This window comes from Toxoplasma gondii, chromosome VI, assembly GCF_000006565.2.
Source record: "Toxoplasma gondii ME49 chromosome VI, whole genome shotgun sequence".
NCBI classification, from domain to species: Eukaryota; Apicomplexa; class Conoidasida; order Eucoccidiorida; family Sarcocystidae; genus Toxoplasma; species Toxoplasma gondii.
The window spans coordinates 3,483,008-3,501,133 of record NC_031473.1 but is presented as its reverse complement, the minus strand read 5'-3'; the positions used below and the strand labels follow the sequence as shown (position 1 = coordinate 3,501,133).

General features: G+C 53.5%; 2 protein-coding genes across 2 annotated transcripts in view; both read right to left on the bottom strand.

Annotated features, from left to right (window-relative positions):
* The window catches only part of TGME49_244728 (IQ calmodulin-binding motif domain-containing protein), a gene marked incomplete at both ends in the record, with an annotated part of 8,625 nt that extends 825 nt beyond the window's left edge, over positions 1-7,800 (bottom strand). Inside the window, 8 exons of the mRNA XM_018780731.1 lie at positions 80-300; positions 765-1,132; positions 1,583-1,710; positions 3,365-3,580; positions 4,153-4,340; positions 4,876-6,537; positions 6,939-7,020; positions 7,703-7,800. Coding sequence (XP_018637567.1) covers positions 80-300; positions 765-1,132; positions 1,583-1,710; positions 3,365-3,580; positions 4,153-4,340; positions 4,876-6,537; positions 6,939-7,020; positions 7,703-7,800 — 2,963 coding nt within the window. The remainder of the gene's footprint in view (positions 1-79; positions 301-764; positions 1,133-1,582; positions 1,711-3,364; positions 3,581-4,152; positions 4,341-4,875; positions 6,538-6,938; positions 7,021-7,702) is intronic.
* Positions 7,801-8,858: 1,058 nt separating this feature from the next.
* TGME49_244726 (hypothetical protein) lies at positions 8,859-15,553 on the bottom strand (the record flags this gene model as incomplete). The annotated part of the gene is made up of 5 exons (XM_018780730.1): positions 8,859-9,746; positions 10,020-10,122; positions 10,693-10,817; positions 11,133-11,476; positions 11,878-15,553. The coding sequence occupies 5 exons, from the start codon at positions 15,551-15,553 to the stop codon at positions 8,859-8,861; spliced, it is 5,136 nt and encodes a 1,711-aa protein (XP_018637566.1).
* Positions 15,554-18,126: the final 2,573 nt, after the last annotated feature.

Sequence of the window (18,126 nt, the reverse complement as noted above, 5' to 3'; positions counted from 1 at the left end):
CCACAGAAGCAGCAACAAGGAGACAGAATACCTTTGCTACCTCCACTCTCTCTCTCTCTCTCGACGCTCTTCCTCCTACCTTGCGCTTTCTCTCCCTGAACGGACGCTGCGCCTTGTCTCAGTCGCCCACGACCAGCGAAGGCGGCGCAGACGGACGGCGGCGCGAAGCCTGGAATGTCCACAGGAGGTCGAGGGCCGTAGCGGTGGAAGTTCGGATGCTTGAGACCCAGCGTGAGGTGTAGCCATGGGGAGTACGTCGGCGCAGCTAGACGCCTGCGGCCGAGAGGTGACGCCTGGCGGCTGAAGAAAAGAAGAAACGCATAAACAGACAGAACTCCCTGGCAGATGGGACAAAACGCGCGCCCGAGACACGCGAGCGACGCAGGTACTCACCCCCGCGCAGTCTCGACGGCGAGAAAATCTGTGGTGACTGGACAGAGTCGAAAACCGCCATAAAGGCCTCTTCAGAATGCTCAGCTGAAGGACTGGAAAAAAGCAACAATATGAAACAGAATCTGTCTACAAATATATATATATATATATATACATGCACATACACACCAGAGATATATACATATGTACGTATTATATATATATATATATATATATATATGTACATATATATGTATATATATATATATATATAATAGACTCAACTGGACGGATGCAGAGATGAGTGTTTCGACGTCAGGCCAGGAAGAGTATGGAAGAGCCGACATTATCCGACGGCCTGGAGAGCAAGTGCTCTGTTTTATGAAGCGCACAAGAATTCGACTTCGTCGACTTTGGCAGAGACGTCCTCTCCGCCAAGTCCCAGCCAGTGTTGTCGGATTTGTTTCCTCGAGCTGCTTGCGCTGATGCTTCTTCGGCTGTTCGTTTCCTGACAGAAGCGGTGGTCGGGTCGTCCTTCTCTTGTCTCGCCATCTCTCTCTCCGAGCTCCAAAAGGTCGTTTTCCCTGTCTTCTCTCCACTGAAGCTTGCCGCGAGTGGAGGCGAGAGGGCTGTCGCTTCGCTCTGTGTCGTCTTCTCCGGCGTTTGCTCGCTCCAAAAACCTCAGCATTTTCGCGTTGTGTTTTTCGCGTCGCTCGATCTCCGCGTTCGTGGGCAGGAAGGACACAGTCCCTCCCGCAGGCTCCAGCAGAGGCAAGGCGAGACTCGGAGCAACAGGCGAAAGCGGTGCTGGAAAGAGGGTGGCTGGAAACCGACCTGCGAAGGGATCGCGAGAGGCAATGTCTTGTGCCGAAGGCCCTGCAGAAAGGAAAATCGCGCGCTGTTTCCGGGAGAAAACAACTGAAAAAAACGTCAACGAACTTCCCGTTGCAGTGGCTACAGGAATGCACGCGCCTCAGGGCTTCTACTGACGAGGAACTGTGTTCACTGCGATCACGCGCCGTAGTTTCGTCGCCGTCGTTCCTCGTCTCGAGGAGACAACTTCTGCTTTCCTTCCCGGACTCAGGCAAGACACGACAGGCAAGCACTGGCGCATCTGGTTTTGGAGAAAGCTTGACGCGACCGTCGTATCCCTCGCCCTGTGTATCGACGAACGCGGTGGCGTTTCTCTCATCATGGCGAGTTGTATTACCTGCTTCACCTCCGAGATGGCCTGCCGCCTCGCCGCGCGCTGCCCGAGGAGAAATGGCACCTCCCCCTGCATTGGTGGGGGATTCGGGAGGATCCCCCCGAGCTGCTCGATCGTGCTCAGATTTCCACCTACACGGCAGAAAAAACAAACGCAAGGCTTGTGTGTTTTCGGGGGCACCGACATGTTTGTTTCAGCTTCTCCCGGGGGGGCGTTTCTCGTCTCTCAATGCACAGTCGCCCGCAGAACTGGCTTCTCTGCTCTCTCAGCTTCTTCGCGCAGTCTCCCTCTCTCTCTTCTATCGTTGATATTCAATGTCAAGTTAATCTTCGCCTCCACTCTTTCAGACTCTCGGAACGCCCAGGAGAGTCCGTTGCCCCAGCGAACGTCGCGGTTCTTCGTGATGCGGAGACAGAAGGTAACGCGGATCGCCAGTCGCACGCTTCCCGCGAAACGCAGACGTAAGAATGGAGATGGTTTCGACGTGAGCTGATCTTTCATGAGCCTCTGCATGCACGCAAGGCTCTCCAGTTTCCGAGCAAAGACTCTCGAGAGCGGAGCGACGGCACCACGGACCCCCCAAGTGAGAGAGGAGAATTCTCGACACAGAGAGAGACCGATAGACCTGCGTCTCATCCGTCCAGACGCGCCAAAGTAGGAAGGAGGCTGCCCCGGTTCCTGGTGTCTGTACAACGTGCGGTCGAGAGAGCTGTTTCCAGATATCCTCTGAAGCCACGATAACCTCAGGGCGCTCAACGGGATTGGCATCAAGAGCGAATTCAGATGTCGCGACAGAAAACAAAGACGCGCAGATTTTCCTCGCATTTAGTATGGAACAGCCCCAGAAGAGGAACGTTTTCCTGAACAGAGAAGACCCATTTCTCACTGGGGAACAGCGAGGCAAGGCCGCCAGTGTTACACTCGAAACCGTTCACGCTCTCTTTGGGGAAACGAGCAGGACCTGTTTCCAAGCTGTGAAAACCTTTTCTTCGCTACTCCGTTTTGCGCTCGCGCTCTCGCGATACGCATACGTCTCACGCAAGTAGCAAATAAGCTTTAATCTCCAATTTCCAAAAATATCGATCGACTCCGGTGAATTGCCAATAACGCTTCACTTTCAACTCTCCATCTCCACTTGCAGGACTTGTTCTGCACACCTGCCAACGCGCTCACCCTTCTCCCTCCCACTGTTCCCCTCTGCTCCAGACGCAACTCAGATACAGGCCTCCCCACCTCCATCTTTATTTCTTAAACTCATGTACGTATGCCACTTTGTCTATCTATCTAGCAAGATACAAATATATATACATATCTATACATGTATATATATATATATATGCATACCGAGAGGTGTGTCAAAATACGTATACAAATGCGCATGTACATATGAATACAGATCCAGATTTGAGTTGTTCATCTGTTTGTCTTTCCTCGGCAACGAATCCTGTTCTGAGTTTCCAGCTTCGTCTCAGTTCGATTTCACCCCAGGAGAACATCGGTGCATTTCACTCGTTGATTTTTGGATGAAAATGTCCTAATCCCTTGCGCCTCTCTGTCTCGCCTTCTCCCCTCGTTATCAGACTGCGTCGCGTCTCTGCCTTCTCGACAGTACTGCTTTCATCTTCTTCCCCTCTATTCAACTTTTTCTTCCCCGCGACCAGCTCTTCCCTCGTTTCAGTCTCCGTCTCAGTTCCTTCGCGTTCCTTCGCGTTCCGTCGCTCTGCGTTTCTTTTGTTTTCTCTGTGTCTCTCCACGCTCCCTTCAATCTCTTTACCAGCCTCGCACCTGTTCCACAGCTTGCGGCTCCTCGCCGTCTGCTGCTGTTGACGCCTGAGGAGAGCGATATGCTGGATAGTGTCGCGAAGCTGCTTCTGCTGTTTCTCGACTTCTGACCGGGTGGCGAACGAGTGCGAACGACATGTGAAGGGGAGTCGAACGAGGAGGCGCCGCGTCTCCACTCGGGGGAGGGCCAGCGCCTTTCCCTGGCCGGCTCGACCGGCACTGCAGAGCGGCAGCGCAGAGCAGCAGCGAAGAGCAGCAGTCCGAGAAGCGCCGTCAACGGTCGGGTGAGATCGCCACAAGACACAGAGAGAGAGCGGGGGGAAAAACGAAAGGGATGGAAAACGAGAGGAACGGCCAAGGCGGTGTGAGGAGAAGAGACGACCAGCTCCAGCGAAAACGCGGACAAAGTGACCATCACAGGCGTCACGGATCATCCCCGCAGCCCAGGCGCGTTCTCCCCAACCGCACACACCCCCAAAGGACTCCGTCGAGGTCACTTTGGGGACGATTCGATGTCAAGGCGTACAGAAACTCAGCCGGGAAGTCCGGCAGTCCTTCCCCAGCTCCGCAGGCTACACACGCGAGCGACCTGGGCAGGCAAACCTGGTTAGAATGCTCGTTAGAATGCTCGTTAGAATGCTCGCTAGAACGCTCGTCAGAACGCTCGTTAGAACGCAGTGGAATAGGTAGAGAGGAGCCTCGGGTGCGACCTTGGAGGCGGAGAGGGTCGGCGTCGCAAACGCATTCCCGGGGAGTGGAGCCAAACGCCTTCAAGGAGAAGTTCGGATTACCTGGTGGCGGCTCTGGACCTTCGTGCAGACAGTTCCCTCAGTCGCTCTGCATGTTCTCTGTTCACCAGCATCGCAGCTTCGTCTTGCGGCGTCAGCATGGAGTGCCGCATCCACTGCAGGAGGGCGGCCTTCGTCGCCTTGAGGAGTTTTTCGAACTGTCGCCTTCTCCACAGCGCCGCCAACTTGGCCTGCGGACGGAGAGGAGACACACAGCGCGAAGGCGAACGGAGGAGAACAGAACGGGTCGTGGAGCTTCCGAAAAAACCACAGTGAGCGGGAGAGCGAAAGCGTGAAGAGCGACGACGTTTCGCAGGTCGGAGCTTCGGAAGCAAGATGTACAAATCTCACAGCAGTTCCTTTGACAACCGAAAGCACAACGATAAAGCGCCGAGCGAAGTGGAGTGGAGTCGACAGCGAGGAAAACACGGAAGAACGAAAAAAACGCAAGGAATCAGAGGCGAGTGAATCAGGGGACGAGCACCCGCGTCAGTCTGACGAGGACGCGACCCAAAACTCAAGGTAGAAGCGATTTTCAAGCGCGAAACAGCGACTCAGCTGCTGCGCAGAAGCCCAGAGACGAAACGCTATCAGGGAAGCCAGTGAGAATGATGGAAAGCGTCTCAGTGTGTTTTGACGCAAACGCCGCCTGCCGTTTTCACGGTGTTTTTCCCTGAACGCTCTCCCCTTGGTTTTCTCTTCTTCCTTCTTCTCCATTCGACGCACTCTGCAAGTACGCAGACGATAAATGCGTCGAAGCCATCGCTGCACTTTGACGGCTGCATCGCACAACGCCGCGAGAGGGTGGAGGAAAGGAATCTCCGGATGGTGATGAGGATGCTGGCATTCGCGCAGTCCTCTGAAAGCACAGAATGCGGCGAGCTCCTCCCTCGTCTTCTCGCCTCTCTCTTTCATCTTTCGTTTGAAGTCCGCGGCTGCCTCGGATCGTCGATCTCCCGTTCGCGTCTTGTCTTGTCCACAGATGTTTGTCGCGTTCCCTTCTTCTCGTTGCTCCCTGTTTTTCCTCGTCTGTCCTTCTTCTCTTTTCTCTCCTTCTTCCCTCGTATTCTCGTCTTCTCTTCCTGAGTCAGGGAAAGCGAGACGTCCCGTAGGAGCCCAGGGGAGGAGAAGTCGGTGTGAAGACTCCTCGCAGTTCTCTCCGGATTTTCCGCCGCGAAGGAGAAGACTGCGAACATCTTCGTCTTCTTCTCTCTCTCGTCGTGCAGCTCTCTTCTCGTCTTCTCTGATCGCCTGTCGCAGCTGAAGGAGCAGCGTCTGAAGCTGCTGGTCGCGTTCGTCCAACGGGCGGCGAGAGAGGGAGACAACTGCCCTTCTACAGGTCAGGTCCTTCCGCGACTCGGAAAGAGGAAAAAAAGCGGCCTGTGCGTCAGAGGCATGGGTCCGCGCCTCGCACAGCTCTCGCGACTGCTGAGTCCAACGGGAGGCAACAAGAACGGACTTTCTTTTTCGGGAAGGCGATAACTTTTGTCCAGAGGAAGCACAGAGCCGTATTGGTTTTTCTGATGTCTCTCCTCCATGAGGCGTATGGACCCTACGATCCTTCAAGACGTCTCTGGAAAGCGTCGAGGCGAAGTTCACTCCTTCGACTTCCTGTTCCCTCTCTGGCTCCCCGGTCGCCGCGCAGCAAGCGTCTTCGATTCCACCATCTCTGCCAACCTGACGACCTCTAAGCGCTTCTGACGCCTCAACACCCCGGCGTCGAGGGGAGGGGGAGCCGCCTCGGACGATGCGCGGCAGGCGCGGCGAACCGACGGCTTCGTTCTCGCTATTCGCTTCGTTCTCTGAATGTACGTGAGAGGCGAATTCGCGCCTCAACTGCTTGCACTGACGGACGGTCAGAGTCGAAGACTTCAAGTGCGTCAACACAAATTCTCCAGAGGAACAAGCGTCCGGCCGGGCGCTGCGGCTGCGGCCTTGCATCTCCAGCCGCGTCCGCGCTCTGGCTGCGCGAGGCTGTCCATCGTCTTCTGATTGGTAGACCGGAAAGGGGATCTGTGAGCGGCGATCTGTTGAGCCTCGACCTTGTTGATCTTCGACGGAGAACGGCGCCTTGTGCCAGGCGCGGGAGGACTCCGCCGAGAAGCCTGCATGCTCGCTCGTCGGCCGTCGGCGCCGAGAGGCTGTGGGGAGAAGGTCCTCGCGCGTCTCCGCCGCAGGCTCCGAGGAGTGAGGTCGTCTGCAGAGCGAAGAAGACGCACGCGGAGAAGACAGTTGAGGTCCCGCTGCGGGATTGGCCGTTTCCCGGGGAGAAGGCGGCGCTCCGAAAAAAGCTTCCTTCTGCTCCTTCAGAGTTTCTTCTGCCATCCAACGACGATGCGCGCGCATCCACGACTCCCGCCGGTCTTGCGTCTTTGCCGAGTGGAACGCCTGCCAGAGGAAAGTCGACGAAACGAGAGGAGACAGAGATGCACGCGGAGAAAGGCCATCAGACGCAGAACGGGGACGGGGGAACAGCAGCGAAACAGACAGGGCAAACGTTGTTTGCCACTGAAGCTGGAGGTCAACAAATCAAACGAAATGACGACCTGCGACAGCGACGCGCCTCCGACGTACTGGAGGAGGACAGTAAATCTCGATTCGACGGGGCTCTGGGTCCACATTTCTGTGCTTTGAGTGAAGAGGCAAGAAACGGTTAGCGGTGCACACTTCTACAAAAACAACAACCAGGTCGCCTCTTCGCTCCTGAATGGAAACTCGCGAGAATCAGAGAGAGTCCCGAGGCAGCCTTTCTCGAAAGATCCTTCTAAATAGACACAATGTTCGCTCACCTCCACGGCGGCTCTGTACGGACACAAACGCGTCTGTACATCCTCTGGGAACGGACCGTGAAACAACTCCCGCAAAAACGACCTACACAGACAGAGAAAGAAAGATCTACTCTTCTTAGCAGGTGCGCACACTGGTATACTGATATTCATATACAGGTGCATCCTAAAATATATTCATATATATGTATATATATATATATATATTCGTATATATATACTGAAATATAGATATATACTGATGTAGGTATATGGGGAGCGAGAGGGGAATGTAGGGAAATCGATAAGCGTCGACATATGTGCGAGATTCTTTTTCTGTACGCAAATATCTGTCTCTCTATATCTAGATAGATAGAGAGGTACATAGATAGCTAGAAAAATGGATGGATAGATAGAGAAATAGGTAGACACACAGGTGCAGATGAATAGATAGACAAATAGATACATAGCTCGAGATACACTATTTTTTCGCCATAGTTCTCTCTGTACGCACTCGTACAATTCAGTTCCTACTCAGCGTGTTCATAATCCTTTTTCTGTGAACGCTTCTATGTAAACGTAAATGATAATAAGAATGCCTGCAAATATACATATATATATATATATATATATATATACATATAATACACATAATACATATATATACATGTATGCAAGTATATACATATATGCATGTATATGTATATATAAAGATTCGTATACGCATATTTGTACATGAGCCATGAGCTTCCAGACTCTTGCAACATATCTCTCGACTGGTCTCTGACCTTCTCGCGAGGAAACCGCGAACCTTGGTCTGCAGCACCGTCGCCGCATCGTGCATTTTTTTCTCGGCTCTCCAGGCAGTGCATGCGACCAGCTTCATTCGCCGTAGAAACGCGCGCCAGTAGAAGCCTCGAAAGAGCGTCTAAACATTGGGGAACGTCAGAAACAAACAAGCGAAGCTACGCATCGAAAAAGCTCTTCGTTCGGCCGCCGTTGCCGTTGCACTGGGAGGCGAAACGGTGTGCGGAGGGTGGGCGCGCGAAAATGAAGTCAAACGCAAAAAATACGAACAAGAAGAAAATACAGCCGAGGCAGAGCGACACAAACCAGAAGGAGGCGAGCAGCTCTGTCGGCCTGCTTCTGTTTCCTGCAAGTTTTTTTCGACGTTTGAATACATTTGTGCTTCTGTATGTAGAGAGTTGAAGACCTGTAGATGTATGCAAGTGAAACGCATCCTCACACGGACGAGACCAGCAGCATTTGGCTACTGAAAATAATTTGCGCCAGCGGAAGAAAAAACTGAGGACAAGAATCACTCTCTACAGACTGCGAGTAGAGAGCTAACTCTGGAAATCGAGAAATGCGGCGAACATATGACCCTCTCGACACACAGATCAACGCAAACTCCATAGCTGCTGGAGACTCCGAAGACGTGAAGCGTTTCCGAACTGCAAGCGCATATATATGTACATATATATATATATACATATATGTATATATATATATATATATATGTATATATATACATATGTAATACATAAATGTATCTATAGAGACAAGCTGCGTATATACATATGGATCTCCACACGCAGAAATGGCTCACCATACATATCTATGACGACGTACGGATATATATATATATATATATATATATATATATATATATGTATAAACATATGTATGTAGTCGCATTTGGTCCTGTGGTATCAAAGGAAAATTTCGATTGAGGAGACAGTTCTGAAGGTGATTTATCTCCAAAGTTGAATGTCAAGTTCGAAAAAGCCTGGAAAACAGGGTGTCCGAATTCCTCGTGTTTTCCCCTCTTTCATGTCTCTGGGCGTTTTCAAAGGTTCGACTTCCTTCGTTTCTCTTGAAACAACTTGAATCGAACTTAGAGATTAATTTCACACGCATCTGCGGCCGAATCCTGCGGTTCCTCTATACCTGAATTTGAATCGCAGCCAGGTGCTCCGTTTGTTTTCGTCTTGTCTCTGGAGTAAGCGACACTGCGATGATATTCAGGGCAAGCGTTTCCTCTTCTTCTCTCGCGTTTCTCGAACGCCTTCTCGTCCTGTCTCTCCCCCTGCGCTCCGCGTCCTCGTCGATGTCCTCGTCGACCAGCATCTCGTTCGACGAGGACGGCAACGTCGAAGAAGAAGAGAAGGGCAGCGAGCGCACTGGAGGACGTTGCTCTGCTTCGTCGTCTTGCTTCCGGTGAACGGCGCCTGGCTTTGCCTCCACAGAGGCAGCGACGTCGTCCACTCGACCTGCGGAGCGTCGTGACTCTCTCTCGTTTTCACTCGCTTTGCCGGGAGGAGCGGCGCAGACGATGGAGGGACAGACGGACTGGACGGTTGCGTTCAGTGACTGCTGAGTGCATGTCCTTCCGGCGTTCAAGTTTCCTTGGAAGCTTGCCTCCTCTCCGGTGCCAGAACTGAAGTCTCTCCGTCGAGGCTCGGCAGGCCAGGAGGACGACCACAGAAGGTCCTTTGTATGGCCAGAACCGCTCGCAAAGCCGACGCCCTCGCAGAGCGGAGAAGAAGGAGACTTCCGAAGCGCGGAGGAAGCAGCGAAAGGAGACTTAGGAGACTTGCCTCCCGAGACTCTCGATGACACACATGCAGATGAGAGAGAAGACGAGGACTCCGAACAGGAAGAAGAGGAGGCAGGGGACGAAGCAGAGGAGGCAGAGGACGAACCAAAGGAGGCAGAGGACGAAGAGGAAGAACATGAGGAAGAAAAGGAGGCAGCACAAGCGGAAGTCGAAGACGAAGAAGATGGAGGTTTCCAGCAGAAAGGTTCCTTGGCACACGAGGTCGAGGAGTCCTAGAGAGACGAGAGAGACCAGGGGAACATGTCTACTCCATCAGAGACATGAATCGAACGTTGAAACTCCAGCTCACTTGTCCCCGTTTGCTCGACACGAATTCCAGAGGTCTCCGCTGTGGAGTAGAGAACTACGCGCGGAATGCGTCAACAGGCAGCATGTGAGAAGCCCCATACTTCGCCGAGAAGCGCGTTCCAACGCCGCACAGGAGTGGAGTTGACGGTGCGACAGAGAACCAAGGGGAGAGCAAAAAAGAGACAGGAAAACGGTACCTGGGAAGGGAGCTCTTTGTTGCCTGTCTTCTTGTCGGTGGCTCTCGTGTGGCGAGGTCCCTGATAAACGAGTTCGTAATCTCGAATCGGTTCGCTGAAGCAACTGGGGAACGCGACGCATGCAGCGAACAAAACAAAAACAACCATGGAAATGTGTGCATGTCTCGACAAGCGTCATCCCGAGTCCGAGGCGAAGAAGAAGGAGAAACGCGCGACGCCGCTCTGTGCCAGGCCACAACAGGAATTTCAGTTAAGGTCCTGAACCAAACGGATAATCGCGCGAGCGGACACAGCCGACAGCCCAAAAAAAGCAAAGGGGCTCAGGGGACTAAAACGAGGGAGCAGAGCTGAACAGAACGCCGGCGGAAAGAAGTCCACACACGGCAAACGGCGTCGCTCGACATGAACGAGGATGCACAGAGGAGCGAAAGGGGAACTGAGAGCTCGAAGCAGACTCCGAGCACCTGAGAGAAGAGCAGACGCGGAAAGGAACCGAACAGGGGGAGGAAGGCGAACAAGAGACACAGCGCAGGCGAGGAGCGAGCTACATGTCGACAGCGAGGGGAAGCTGAAACTCTGGCGCGTCGCCTGAAAGAGGTCGCGAGTTCGAACGGCTGCAGTCCGACACCGAATCTGTCTCTGGAGGTCGCCTTTCTGTGACTCGATTCCTTACCACCGGCGCTGCAACAAGTCGTTCAAGAGGCGTTGCGTTGTCGCGCGTTGCCGGCGCATTTCACGAAGCTGCTGAGCGTGGATTTGACAAGCTTCAGCGTAGACGGCCTTTATGCTCCTCACACACTGGACAGCACAGACGCGCAAAAGGCGACATTTCTACCTTATCCCGTAAACGAAGTCTGAGAGGAGGCAATTGGGAGGCGCAAAACGCGCAGTCGCCCACAGAGAAAACGCGACTGCAACCCAGGGCCCCCGACGCGCGTTGCTCACACTCGGGAAAAAAAAGTCAGTTTCCGACGCCGGAGAGAAACGCAGTCGGAATCCCCTGTGGGCGGTGTTTGTCGCTTGCGTTCCTTCTCCCTCCACCTCTCTCGCTTCCGTCTCTGCGGAGAGAGAGTCCGCCTGACTTCCCTGCGCGCCTATGCGCGGCTTGCCTACCTCGCGCTCGTATCGCAGACTCTCAATTTGTCTGGCCAGTTCGTCGATTCTCTCCTGAGACTGCCTGAGGGAAGAGCCTCCCTCTGCGACATGCGCGAAGGACGGAGAAGAAAACCTGCCCTTTACCAGACTGTCTCTGCTCCTCGCACGGGTCCCGTCTTCCCTCGCAGCTGTCTGTACGCCGTGGGCCTCGCAGCCGCCTGCTGAACTGTCGCCTTTCTGGGATCTCGCGTCAGGTGGAGAACGAACAGCACAGGAAGACGACGCATGAGAGGAAGACGACGAAGTGGAAGACGAAGGAGAACCGAATGGAGACGTCACGGCCTCCAGGCAGTGCTGGTGGCCTGCGAGAGAAACAAACAGAAACGGTAGCAACGGCGGGGGGCGACCTCTCCAAACTTGACAGGGACGGTGTGCCTGTGGAGGTCGCGAAGCGGTCTGAAACATCTGACGCGTCGATGCAGAGAGTCCGCAACATGCGAAATACGGTAAAATGCAAAGGATCGAGTCTTCGCATCCGTCCAAGTCGCCCAACAGAACCAACGCGCGACCGAGACACAAGAAACGCTACCCTTCTTCTTCCCCCTCCTCACACACACGGTTCGCCTCTCTTTTCCCCTTGTTCTTCCCTTTCTCTCAATCGTTCGTATCTCTTCTTCTCTCCGTCTTGTTGTCCCGCTCTCTCTCTCACCTCGCGCTTCTCTGTCTGCGTCTCCTCGTCCGCTTTTCTCTCTCACTTTCTCACCTGTTCTTGCGGGCGACGTCAGCCTGGTTCTGCTGCGGCCGAGCGTGAGTAGTGCCTTCTGCTTCCCTCCGTCTCTCTTCGCTTCGTCGCTCCTTTCTTCTCCTCCTCTCCCGCTCTCGCCTTCGTCCACGCGCCTGCTCGCGGCCAAAAGGCGCCTCGCGGTCGCCGCCGCCTCAGCGGCCATCGTCCCCGGCATCGGAACGGCACCTGAGGCGCCCGAGCATCTCTCGGCAGCCACAAGAAGCAACCGAGCAGCTTCTTTTTGCGCAGCTCGCCTCGCCTGAGTTTTCAGGCTCTCGGACAGTTTCGCTCGTCGCCGCAGCTCGGCCAGCCGTTCTCTCTCTGCCACCGCAGCCCCCGCAGCCAACAGCGCAGGCGACGTCACCCACGGAGACGGCGACCCAGACGACGCAGCCGACGAAGCGAGAGACGCAGAGGAAGGAGAGGAGGCAGAAGAGGACGAGGAAGACGCGACAGAAGAGGAGGACGGCAGCGACGACGACATCGAAGCAGACAAAGAAGAAGAAGAAGAGGAAGACGAAGGAGAAGCGTGAGGAAGGTGGAGAGAAGGCCTCCTCTGGGAAGAGGGAGGATGACCAGTGGGGATGTATTCGCGGAGGGGATGTTCGAGAGGCGAGAATACTGCGCAGACCGGTTTCTCAGGAAGAGAAGGATGAATCAGAGTCGCTGCGGTTCCAGTCAGTGGAAGCGCGGTGCGTTCTTGGTGGCTGGAATTTCTTGACTCAGCCTTGTTTCGGACTTCTGCTGAGTCTTTTTCGCGTCCTCCTTCGCTCTCGTCTTTGCGCGAAGGAATCTCCTCCGGAAACGACGAAGCCTGCAGTCGCCCGTCCACGACGAGGAAGAAGTTTTTCTCTTTCTCTCCTGGCGTTTCCCGGCAGCTTTCTTCACCTGCTTTCTGTCTTTCGTCTGGACCTTCTCTGTCTTCTACCGCTTCCTGTCCCTTTCTGCTTCGTTCTGCTCTCTGCGTCTCCGCCTCGTTGAATCGGCCATGCCCTTTATCAGAGTCCGACTTCTCGAACGCAGACGCCTCCCGACTTCCGCGACGCCAATCGAGTACTTGTTCCTCTTTCCTCGCCGACGTGGAAGATTGGTAGTCCTCTCCTTCGAGAGAAGCCTTTCCATCTCGCTCCGGTGCTTCTCCATTCTCTTCTCCCTCGTTCTGTTTGAAGCGCTCTTGTGCCCTCTCCCCCAGTGCCCGCTGGGAGTCCTTCTGCATTTCTTCGTCGGTTTCTGCCTTCAGCTGTCTGTTGTGCGTCGTCTCCTCCTTGGCGCAACGCCGGACGTTCTCTGCGTCTTCCAAGACAGCTTGCATCTCGCAGTCTTCTCTTCCTTCCTGTTCCTCGTTTTCGGGTGTCTCCACTCCATCATCTGGTTCCTTTGCCATGCTTTTGTGGAGCGCCCTTTCCTCTGCGTGTCTCTCTTTCTCAGGCTCATCTTCTCTTTTTTCTCTCTTTTCTGCTTCATCTCCTTTCTTCTCCGCTGCTTCTTCCCTCTTTTCGTCGCCGTCCTCGGTTCTTTCTGTGTCTCCGCTCGCTTTCCCTCTGCTCGCCGCTTGCGCCGGCTTTCTTTCTCCGTCTTCGTCCTCGCTGACGCCTTCCGAAGAAAGATGTCGCACCAGAGGACGCACAACCAATTGGGATGAAGCAAACAGAGACACCGGCGAGGGATGTGAAGAGGCAGGAGAAGCAGCACAGCCGGCAGGAGGTGAAGAAGACGAATCGACAGCCGAACAGGGAGAGGAAAGGCAAGAGGAAGAACAGGACGACGAGCAGGAAGAAATGCGGTGATCGTGAGTCGTTTCTTGAGACTTCAACTGCGAGGTTTCGGAAGACTCTGCGTTCGCGCCACTGTCATCGTTCTCGCTAGAGAAGGAAGGGGAAGACGAAGAGGCGAAGCCTTCGCTCTGTCGCTGTACCGTCGGCTCCTTCAGATCTGTACCGTTTTCCTGAACAGGCATCGAGTGAGAGGAAGAGTCTCTTTTCATCGCTGCAGAAACAGAAGATGCTGGCATGTCCATTTCTTGTTCTTTCTCTGCACCAGGCCCTCTGCCGCTTGTTCCTGTTTCGCCTGCTTCTCCTTCCATCTCGACTCCGTAGTCTCCCTCTCCCTGCTCCGCTTCTCCGGCAGTAAGAGCTACAGGAAGCCTCGAAATCGCACTCGAGGACAGAGCCGCAGAAGCGGCAAAAACGCGAGTCGCAAGTCCCCGTCCCCCTGTGGGGAGTGTACAGACACCTGCCGTGGGGCTCGGTTGGCGAGGCGCCGGAACAGGAGGCGGAAGGCCTCTCGAAGGAGACAGAGGTCGAGAAGAAGGAAACGCAAGAGGGGAGGAGGGACGCGCGAAGCAAGGACGAGGAGGTGAAGGAAACCTTGAGGGAGCAAAGGCAGAAGATGAAGAAGGCGATGCTGGAAGAAAAGGAGAAGATGGACGAGGAGGCGAAGATGGAGGAAGAGGCGAAGATGGACGAGGAGGCGAAGATGGAGGAGGAGAAGGAGAAGGAGAAGGAGAGGAAGAAGAACGAGGTCGAGGAAGAGGGTGAGGAAACGAGCCAGGCGTTCCAGGGTGTCCTGGAAGAGAAGAGGACGAGCAATGGAGATTGGCTGGTACGAACGACGCAACGGAGAAAGGAGACGAATACTGTATTTGCCCGCTTTGGAGGAGAGCAGGAGGAAGCAGCGGTGACGCCGGGACTGACGCATGCATTAGTGGTGAATTAAACGATGGGGGCAGCGTCGCCGGAGACAGAGGCCTCTCTCGTTCACATGCTGTATGAAGAGGCATCGATGGCACACAAGAGAAGGCAGAAAAGAAAGAGAAAGAAGAGGAAGAGCAGATAGAAGAAGAGGAAAGGGATGAAGAAGGTGCAGACAGAAGAGAGGAATTCGGACGAGATGACCGCGGAGCAGAGGAAGTGGGCGTCACAGGGAAACAGACAGAAGCAGCGGCGGAAGAAGAAGAGAAAGAAGAAGGTGTAGGATAAGAAGATGAGAGAGAAGAAGATGATGAGGGAGCAGAAGATGATGATGAGCTAGACGAAGAGGATGATGGGGGAGAAGAAATGGCCAGAGAAGAGAGAGGACGAAGGCCTAGCGCGGTGTCGCCATTGGCATTTCCTGAAGAGGAAGGAGGGGGAGGGGGAGAAGAAAGCGCCGGGAGTGTAACAGCAGAGGAAAGAGGAGAGGCCGAGTTTCGCGGAGAATACATATCGATATCCGAGACAGGAAGGGAGACATGCGGTTGCTGCCGGGAGAGCGAAAGGAGAGGAGGAGAAAGAGACACAAACGCTGAAGGTGAAGAAGCAGGAGACCGAGAATTCCTACCTAGCGACGAAGACAGAGGAACAGAAGCACGAACCAGGGAGGCGGAGGGGAAGGGAAGAGAAGAATCAGGTAGAAGGACAGGGAGAGAAGAAGCAGAAATTCGACGAGAAGAAGACGAGGAGGTAGACAAGGAAGAGGAAGACGTTGAAGAAGCACAAGAAGCAGAAGCAGAAGAAGAAGAATCCGACGAAGAAGAAGGGGAAGAAGAAGCGGCAAGAGAAGACGATGGAGAAGAAAGATAAGAAGGAGACGAGTTATAAGAAGAGGATTCTCCTGCTTCGTTCTGGGTCGTTTCCCCTTGTTGAGGGACGGCAGGGAACGAAGAAGACTCCTCCATCTTTTCGGAGTTTTTATTTCTCCTGGCATTCGGTTAAGGAAAGGCAGGTTCAAGGCTTCCTGCTCGAACGTCTGAGAAGCAAGTGCCAGTCGGAGAGACAGGGACTTGCAGGAAGAGACAGAGCATCACCGGGTGAGGAGAGGGAGATGCTTGGCGGAGCAGTCTTTAGCGCAAAGGTACAGAGAGAGAAGGACACAGAGAACCGTTGGTAGAGAAATACAGATACAGATTTAGAGGAAAACAGACTCATTGAGACGGATAGATTCACAGATAGACAGAGAGATTGGTGATGCATGTGGAGGTCGAGAGAGAGAGAGAGAGAAGGCATCCGCGTATAGGCGAAGCTGGCGATCCTCGTTTTTTGTCTAAACTCTGTTCCCGTTGAGAGTGGAAATATGAACCTCGGCAGAAACCGCGCGACTTTCTCTGATTTTTTAGTGTCTCTTCCTTCCCTGCAAAAATATACGTACAGCTGGAAATGCGTTGCGAGTTTCGGCGTTTCCCCCAGCCTGCAAGTCCTGAGACAGAACTTCACTTGGCTCTTTCGCAGTCTCCCTCCCTCCGTTGTGCCTTCTCACACTTTGTCGGGGGTCCTTTTTCGCCTTCTTTCTACGAACGCGTTTCCTCTTTTTCGTCTGTCACTTTTTCGTTCCTCGTTCTGCTCTGTCTTGTCTCCCCACCCGCAAGCCTCTCGTTTCTCTCCTCGCCTCGAGTGTTGTCTTGAAGTCGCGAAGCACATCCGCGGCTGTGTCTTGTCTCTTTTCTGTCCTTTAGCCTGTCGCCTTTTCCTTCCCCCGAGGTCTCTCCCTCTCGGCGCGTTGTTCAGGCGTTGAAAGAGACGAAACGAGACAGAGCGCCTCGCGCATTTCGCGCGCGTCCTCTCGCTGTCCGGACAAAGTCGAGACTTCAACAAAGCTCATCAGGGGAACGCCTCAAATGGCGAGCTGCTCTCTAGGCTTTTCTGCCTTTGCCGCTGGCGGTTAGGCGCAGGCTGACGGGGAAGGACAGCCTCGTTCGACCGCGAAAAATGCTTTTCAACGGAGGGGATGACAGCATCCCAGCGACTACGAAGGCAGGAAGAAGAGAAAGCAGAGAAAACGCCGGTAAACAAATGGCGCAGCTTGCTGAAGAATTCGCATCTACTCAGAGACTCCGTCAGATGCGCCCCCAGGGTCGCGCACGGGGGGCCAGGGCCGAGGCTGTCACGGTGAGGTGATCCGACAGGAAACAAAAAAATCCGGACTTCCGCGCGAGACAAAAAAGCTAGGAATCCAAAGAAGAAAAGCTGAGCAGCAAGGGAGTTTCAAAGACAATGGTAACTCCTCAGGAAATGAAGAACCGCTTCGCTGGCGAGAGAGTCCCGCAAAAACTCTCCGCGCCCGCGGCATCAACTCAACTGCACACTCTCTCGGATTCGCTGTGGCGAGACAGCTGCTCTGTAGAAACCAACAGAGAGCTGAAGCTTTTGGTTTCGCTGTGATCTTTCTCTGCGAATTGGCGAACAAAGTCAAAAGAGAGTGAACCTGACGCTTCAACCTGTTCCGCAAGAGAGCGCGCAGCACAATCTCGAAATAAAGGCGATACGACGTTAGAAAAACAAGAGTAGCCGGCACACAGGCGCACAGGGCAGAAGGCTACGCGTACACAAAAATATATTAAAAAATGAAATGAAAATAAAAAAATATATGTCAAATTACATATCTATTACTACGCATACAGGCACATATACATATATATATGTATAGATATACTATGCATTAAATGCTGAAATGTGTGGTTAGCGTATTCGATTGTCAAGAGCTGAAAGTGTGCCTCCTTGGACCATTGGTGTCATTTTTTCGTTTCTTTCTGAAGCACGCGAAGAAAAGTGACGGAGACATGTCTGTTGATAAATGTTAAAGCCTCGGCATTCTGCTGAGGCGGGGAAGAACCTGGATAAAAGGTCATGGCAGAAATGGAAGGCTTGACAACCAATTTAAAACGGTGATTGTGGCCTCGAGCGCTCCTCGAAAGACACTCTACAGCCCTGGGGTGGACAAAGAAGTCTAAGACTTCTCCAGTAGATCCGATACTGTTTGGACAGCCTGTTGTTCCCGCCGCAGGTGGAAGCGATTTCTTTCGAATTCGCTAGCGACACACTGGGAACCTCTGGCAGTTTTTTTTCTCGCTGGCTCGACTCGTAACGGAGAAAAACTCTCCAGGGGAGCTTGCATCGAGCACAGAAGAAGAAGCAGTCAGAGATTCGGCCTTTTGTAGACTCAGTGAAAAGGAAGAAAGCGCTGGTTTACGGTTGATGTGTGTAGAGACGCAGCGAACTCCTAATCTGACGAAAAGAGTACATAGGCAACATAACTCGCAATTGCGCTCTAGTCTCAGGTTTCCCCATCGACAAGAAGAGGGAAGGAAAGCAGTTTATCCACTATGCTCCCTTCCTTCCGGCGAACGCGTCACATTCTCACCTCGAAAAGGTGTAATGAAACATCGAGTTCTCTTCAGGTCGAGAACTTGAGCGAGGCAACTTCCCGCTGCACACACAGTTGTTTCCTCTTGTATTCAGACATTCATTGGAGGAA